Below are 7872 nucleotides of genomic sequence, written 5' to 3' on the forward strand. Positions count from 1 at the left end.
GGGCCTTGCAGGTACTGTGGCCGTGGCTTAGGCTGCAGGACGCGCACAACATGGACCTCAGTCCGCTGCTGGCTGTCAGCTCCGGGGCTGCTGCCTGTCAGCTCCGGGGCTGCTGCCTGCACTTTGGTGGAGGGGCCCCTGCTGGCCCCAAGTCTGCAGAAGTCTCACGTTTGGCTCCAAGATGTTTATCTTCTTTGCTTTTGGGGTAGAATTTCAGGGTTATTTGTTGTATTTCTAATTCTGGGATCTTGGAGGAATCAGAGGTACGTTTTCACCTATTAATCCTGTTCTCTCTCCTTTTCACCAGTAAAAGGCAGGACCCTGTCTTCTGAGCTTCTTGACTGGAGTAAACTGGGCGTCGAGAGATTTGTGTCCACTCAGGCTTTGTTTTGGAGGCATGGGCCATTTGGGAGAGGAGACTTTATAGCCTGAGTGTGGAGTAGGTGTGTCACAACCAAGCTCTGGGTGTGCCTCTCGCATGAATGCCTTAGGTCTGGTTTGCATCGAGCAGGGGTGCTGGTGGTGATAGTGATAGTGTATGGGGCTTGGGGGGCAGGAGCACCTGTCCGGTGCCTGGCCCTGAAACGAGGCTGCAATTCTCAGTCTGTCCTTGAGTATGCACCAGGACACCGCGGGTGCTCATGCTGATGCAAGGGCATCCTCTCCCAGCCCAGCCCACGGCCTCCCCGTGCTGCCACAACGCTCTCACTGGAATGTTTGTCCTGTGGGAGAATTAACCTACTAATTATGCTGGCACACCACTAAGTTTTTCACATGTGTGCATGCCAGCGAATTGACAGCGCACCCAACAGAGTCTTGGGTGTTCTACTTCAAACTGAAGGCTTACAGAGAGAGAGAGAAAAAAGACAATGTCAATGGCAAGTAATGTTTAAATCTCTGCTGTCATTTGGCTGTGACCCCAAAAGTGAATTAGCTTATGCGAGGTATCGGATTCCAGGAATATTGTCCTGACTCATATACTTTGCAATTTGGACTTCACAATCAGGCTTGAATAAAGGCCACTCTTAATACCGTGAGCCATTTATTTCCAGGCATAGAGACTGTTACAATCTTCATTTTGCATTTTTTATCTATGTAAATCGATCAGTTAGTGAAAGCCCCCAAGCTTGGAATGTTTTACTACCACGTTTCTGCTAGATGATATGTAGATCTATGCAAACTTGTCATTTTTTTCCTGATTGGAGAAAATCCAAGGATTATCTTTATAGCTAACATTGATTAGAGTCCAAATATTTCACTCAACAGTGCTCAATATATTGTTACAATGTGCCAAGGGCATTCACGGAGAAGACGGGATGGCATCTTAGGACAAACGCCTCTGAACTTTTGGGGAAAAGTGACAAGCTCCTTGTTCACCTAGTAACCTTTTATTTGGTATCAGTAAGGCCAAAATGTAGATCGAGGTGGGGGATGTTGCAAAAGGAGGAAGAGGCTCTATTGCTTGTGAACCTTCTACAAAAAGCTACCTTTGCCTGACTCCCAGGTTCTCCTGTCCTCAAGAAGATGTGTTACTCCAAGCTCCAAAGCTCAAGAGCTACTGAAAAGAAGATCATATGCCAGTAGAAAATACTATTTTTACCCTCAAAAAATGGCTGTGGTATAAGATAAATTTGCTTGCATTGTACATGGCAGTATCTATCATATTTGATTCTGGGATTTGGATCTGTAGCACTACAAGCCAGGTGGGGTTTGCAATTCTCTGCCTTGGTGTAAGTGATGGTCAACATACACCCCCTCCCCCAAAATGAGAATGTGGGTTAGAGGGATGAGACAAAGGGCGTGAGATGAGCAACAGGAGCCACTGAGGACACTGGGAGTGGTGACGATGGAGGGCCAGAGCAGGGAGGCAGGGAGAAGGTCGAGCTGCATGGACAAACCCAAACCGTCCTTCTAGATACAGCAAGCTGGAGGAGATGTCCAACATCATCCTCTTCTTTAGCATTGTGGAAGTACGCGACTGGGGAGGCGACATGACCCTTCAAAATCACACGGGGGCTCTTGAAAGTTAGAAAGTAAGAAGGGAACTGAAGACAGGGAAGCAGCTGGAAGCTGGGCAGATAAGAAAATAAATACTGGAGTCGGGCTGGAGTGGAAATGAGAGGCAAGTGGGAGGCCCGGGGCTGTGGGAGGTGCAACTCTCCTCTGCTGGTTGGTTTGTGTATACTTGCTTCTCTCAAACTCCAAATCTCAGACCTGGAGATTTCCCAGCTGCAAGAGAGAGGAAGTCACTGTCGAGCTCTGAGCGGAGCTGCTGAAGCCTGAGACTAGCAGCAGCTCTGAGAGTCTCCGGGGAGATGCTGCTTCTGCTGCTGGTGTTGCCCAAGGTTCTCTGCCCAGGCGGTGGTGGTGAGGAAGGTGGACGACTGGCCACACCAGCATGGGGACAGGGTCCAGATAAAGCCACGGAGGCTCAGGCTTCCCCAACACTCCCAACCACCCTCCAGAAATGGGGAGGCGGCCTGAGGCCCTGGGGACAAATGTCTTGGGCTCTTTGTTGCTCTTCAGACTCTGGGTTCCTTTTCTCTAGATCTTTCCAATATTCATTCTCTTATTGTTCCCTGCTTCTCCCTTTCTCCTCACTTTTTTTATCCTCCCATTACCCACAGCCTTTCAGGGGCCCACCTCTTACCAAGCCATCCAGATCTCGTCCTTCATCAACAGCAGTTGGGCCCAGACCCAGGGCTCGGGATGGTTGGGCGACATGCAGATTCACAGCTGGGACAGCGCTGCCAACAGGGCAGTTTTCCTGAAGCCCTGGTCCAAGGGGAACTTCAGTGATGAAGAAGTGAATGAGCTGGAGGAGCTCATCCAGGTCTACCTTAGTGGGTTCGTCCTAGAAGTGCAGGATCATGCCTCTGAGTTCCAGATGGAATGTGAGTCCAATCCTCTGATCTAGGGAGGCTCTTGCTGAATTTGTCTCTCCTACATCAGGCTACTCTACCTTCTGATCTTTGCCCCTCCTTCCTGCATTACCCAGCTGCACACATACACTCCTCTGGAGCAGTTGCACCCTCTGACTCCACACCCCCGCAGAGCATTCCAGGTTCTTCCTGCTGCCCGCACTCTCCTCTGACAGGTGAAGGTGCCCCATTGTAACATCTCCCGGTTGGCTCGTGTATAACTTGCCTCTCTCAAACCCTAAGCAAGTAGCCCCACTTCTCTTCCCTGATGCCTGAGTGACCTCCTCCTGCAATCCCCCTCTTGGAGCCTCCTGCTTGGCCCTCTTCCCAATGCACTCCTCTTATTCACCATGGATGGCTGGCCCCCCACCTTCATACTCTGCCCCCCTCTCCCCTCTGCCCACATACGTCATCGCAACTGCTTCTCTACTATTAGTGATATGCATGCCTCTCCCTGGTTCTCAGCTTTCTGAAAAATCCCTGATTGCTGTAAATAAGAGTTTGGCTCATCATTTCACACCTCAGACCTTTTGCATCACCCAAATCCCAAATCCCAGGTTCTTCCCTCATCTCTTTCTTGTTTGCTTCTTTTTTTTTTAAATTTTATTTATTTATTTATTTATTTATTTATTTATTTATTTATTTATTTATTTATTCATGAAAGTCAGAGAGAGAGAGAGAGAGGCAGAGGGAGAGAAGCAGGCTCCCCGCCTAGCAGGGAGCCTGATGCGGGACTCGATCCCAGGACCCTGGGATCATGACCTGAGCCGAAGGCAGATACTTAACCATCTGAGCCACCCAGGCGCCCCTCTTGTTTGCTTCTTACTAACTGTCCATTTTCCTTCTATCCAGACCCCTTTGAGATCCAGGGCATAGCAGGCTGTAAGCTGTATCCCAGCATGGGCACCGTGAGCTTCTTGCAGGGAGCTTTAGGAGGACTGGACTTTCTGAGCCTCAAGAATTACTCCTGTGTGCCCACCCCAGAGGGCAGTAGCAGGGCGCAGTGCATCTGTGAGCTCATCAGTCAGTACAAAGGTATCCGGGATATCGGGGAGAAGCTCCTCTTTGAAACATGCCCTCGGTATCTCCTGGGCATCCTCGAGGCAGGGAAGGCAGAAGGTTAGTCCTGTCCCCCCCTAAGGCTTTTCTGTTTCACTTCTCACCACTTTCCTTAAATTCAAGAGGAGGAAGTACCTAAGAAGAGAGGGGCTTAATCAATAATTTGGTTTCCAAAGGAAGAGAAGGGGTCACTGTCCAAACTTGTAAGTTTCCAAATCCCTGTGCTCTAGAGTGGAGTCATACTCTGACACTCTCCCTGCTCCTTCCTGCCCCCGTGAAGCCTGAGGCCTGGCTGTCCACTGGTCCCAGTCCGGGTCCTGGCCATCTGCTGCTGGTGTGCCACGTCTCCGGCTTCTACCCAAAGCCTGTGTGGGTGATGTGGATGCGGGGTGAGCAGGAGCAGCGGGACACCCAGAGAGGTGACATTCTGCCCTATGCTGATGGGACATGGTACCTCCGAGTAACCCTGGACGTGGCAGCCCAGGAGGGGGCTGGTCTGTTGTGCCGAGTGAGACACAGCAGTCTAGGCGGCCAGGATGTTGTCCTCTACTGGGGTGAGAAAGAGCTGGGACCCGGCTAGGCATGGGGGAGATGGTCCTCAAGCATAGAGGGAGGCACTGGCCATAAGTGGGCTTCACCGAAGAGAGGAGGGTGGGGGGAAGGAGGAGGGGAGGGATGGAGGGAAGGGAGAGGGAGGGAGGAATGGAAGGGGGAGAAGGAGGGAATAAAGGGGAGAAAGAGAGGGGAGGTGGGGAGGAAGGGCCAGAGTTGGGGGAGGGACAGAGGTAGGATACATCAGCAGCACGTGACCATCAGGTAGGCAAAGGAAGGCCAGAAGAATCAGAGAATGGGTTTTGAAGTGACATCCTGTGTCCTTCCCCAATTTCCAGGAAACCCCATCTCCATCGGCTTGATATTTTTGGCAATAATAGTGCCCTTCTTGATCCTTTTGATAGGTCTTCTGTTTTGGTTTTTGAAGCACTGGTGAGTTTTTATTTTTAATCTTTCTTTTTTGTCTACGCATCTACTCTTTCTACCATTTTATCAATTTACATCACATTAGCCTCAGTCTTTCCGCCAGACTCTCCCCTTTCTTCCCAATCCCATCTTCTTTATGTAAATCTATTGTTTAAATTGTGGTAAACCTACCCTCATAAAACATAAAACCTATGGTCTTCACCATCTCCAAATGCACAGCCTAGAAGTATGAAGTACACCCACATTTTTGTGCAACCAATTTCTAGAGCTATTTTTGTCTTGGAAAACTAAAACTCTATACACATTGAACAATACCTCCACAGTCCCTGCTCCCCAGGAGCACCCACCATTCTATGCTCTGTCTCTAGAAATTTGATGATTCTGGGGACCTCATATAATTGAAACTTTTAGGAGTTGTCCTTTTGTGACCAGCTTATTTCTCTCCGCACAAGGTCTTCAAGGTTCATCCGTGTGGCCCCACGTGTCACAATCTCCTTTCTTCTCAAGGCTGAGTAATGATATTCCATTGCACGAACATGACATGTTTATCATTCATCTGTCGATGGACACCTGTGGTGATTCCATATTTTGACTATTTGTGAATAATGTCACTGTGAACATGGGAGCATGAGTTTCTATTCTGTAGAAATATTTTTTGCTTGTGTTCTTCACAGGTCATATCAGAGTATCTCATGAACCCTTGACATGACTTCTCTTCCATTTGGAATAAGCACCCAGAAGCCCAGAAGATCAATCATCAGCCCTGGGGGGTCGATTGCATCGTATTTCATCAAATAATCCTCCTATTTGATCACATCAGAGTTCCCATAGGATGTAAGATAAATCACTACTCATAACTAGCAGAATAATAATAGAAAACCATCAATTTTTTATGAGATGGTATCAATAGTACGATTCGCCCTGATCTCCTACACATGAGATGTGGAAAAGAATGTGTCTTAGAATAAATGAAATATAGTATACAACTTGCTGGTGACAATCCTTTGGTTTCCTATTTTAAAACTTTTTGTTCTGCTTCTGCTGAAATGTCATTTGTCAAAGTAAGCTAACTATAATTAAACTGCAATTGTTGTATTTGCAGGGATGCTGAGCATGTTTAACATAAATAATGTCTCTGTCTCTACCTGGATGACTTTCTAACCCTTGAGGCACAGAGAGATGCTTCTTCCTCCAGGAAGCCTTCCTTACGGCTACAGTGGAAGTGACCCTCCCTTGTCTGGTGTCACGCAGAGACTGACTTCACTCTGTACCCACGGCATTGAGCTATTTTTGTGTCATTTTAACGTATTGTTGGATATCATCAGGGATATCAGTCTGAAATTCTTTTTGATGGGGTCTTTGCCTGGTTTGGGGATTAAGGTAATGCTGGCCTCATAGAATGAGTCTGGAAGCTTTCCTTCTGTTTCTATTTTTTGAAACAGCTTCAGGAGAATAGATATTATTTCTTCTTTGAATGTTTGGTAGAATTCCCCAGGGATCCATCAGGCTCTGGACTCCTGTTTTTTGGGAGGTTTTTGATCACTGCTTCAATCTCGTTACTGGTTATTGGCCTATTCAGGTTGTCAATTTCTTCCTGTTTCAGTCTTGGGAGTTTATAAGTTTCCCAGAAGGCATCCATTTCTTCCAGGTTGCTCAATTTATTGGCATATAGTCGTTGATAATAATTTCTAATAATTGTTTCTATTTCCTTGGTGTTAGTCATGATCTCTCCCCTTTCATTCATAATTTTATTAATTTGGGTCCTTTCTTTTTCTTTTGGATAAGTCTGGCCAGTGGTTTATCAATCTTATTAATTCTTTCAAAGAACCAGCTTCTAGTTTTGTTGATCTGATCTACTGTGTTTTTGATTTCTAATTCATTGATCTCTGCTCTAATCTTAATTATTTCTCTTCTAATGCATGGCTTAGGCATCATTTGTTGCTTTTTCTCTAGTTCTTTGAGGTGTAGAGCTAGTTGGTGAATTCGGGATATTTCTATTTTTTTGAGTGAGGCTTGGATGGCTATGTATTTCCCCCTTAGGACCTCCTTTGCAGTATTCCATAGGTTTTGGACTGATGCGTTTTCGTTCTCATTGATTTCCATGAATTTTTAAGTTCTTCTTTGATTTCCTGGTTGACCTAAACATTCTTGAGCACAGTGGTCTTTAGTTTCCAAGTGTTTGAATTTCTTCCAAAATTTTCTTGTGATTGAGTTCCAGTTTTAAAGCATTGTGGTCTGAGAATATGCAGGGAATAATCTCAGTCTTTTGGTATCGGTTGAGACCTGATTTGTGACCCAGTATGTGGTCTATTCTGGAGAAAGTTCCATGTGTGCTTGAGAAAAATGAGTATTTTATTGTTTTAGGATGGAATGTTCTGTATATATCTATGAAGTCCATCTGGTCCAGTGTGTCATTCAAAGCTCTTGTTTCTTTGTTGATTTTCTGCTTAGATGATCTGTCTATCGCTGAGAGTGGAGTATTGAGATCTCCTACAATTAATGTATTGTTATCAATATGATTCTTTATTTTGGTTAACAGTTGGCTTATGTAGATGGCTGCTCCCATGTTGGGGGCGTAGATACATACAATTGTTAGATCTTCTTGTTGGATAGAACCTTTAAGAATGATATAGTGTCCTTCTGTGTCTCTAACGACAGTCTTTAGCTTAAAATCTAATTTGTCTGATACAAGAATTGCTACCCCAGCTTTCTTTTGAGGTCTATGGGCATGCAAGATGGATCTCCATCCCTTCACTTTCAGTCTGGATGTATGTTTAGGTTCAAAATGAGTCTCTTATAGACAGCATATGGATGGGTCCTATCTTTTTATCCAATCTGCAACCCTGTGCCATTTTATGGGAGTATTTAGGCCATTCACATTGAGAGTGATTATTGAAAGATATGAATTAATTGT

General features: G+C 46.0%; 1 protein-coding gene across 1 annotated transcript; it reads left to right on the forward strand.

Annotated features, from left to right (window-relative positions):
• Positions 1-1862: 1862 nt before the first annotated feature.
• Positions 1863-4974, forward strand: LOC118013613 (T-cell surface glycoprotein CD1b-like). The gene is made up of 5 exons (XM_035009477.1): positions 1863-2376; positions 2628-2894; positions 3774-4039; positions 4243-4534; positions 4871-4974. The coding sequence occupies exons 1-5, from the start codon at positions 2316-2318 to the stop codon at positions 4966-4968; spliced, it is 984 nt and encodes a 327-aa protein (XP_034865368.1). The 5' UTR covers positions 1863-2315; the 3' UTR covers positions 4969-4974.
• The last annotated feature ends 2898 nt before the right edge of the window (positions 4975-7872 follow it).

Source organism: Mirounga leonina, unplaced genomic scaffold, assembly GCF_011800145.1.
Source record: "Mirounga leonina isolate KUSES-001 unplaced genomic scaffold, KU_Mleo_1.0 Mir_154, whole genome shotgun sequence".
Classification (NCBI taxonomy): domain Eukaryota; kingdom Metazoa; phylum Chordata; class Mammalia; order Carnivora; family Phocidae; genus Mirounga; species Mirounga leonina.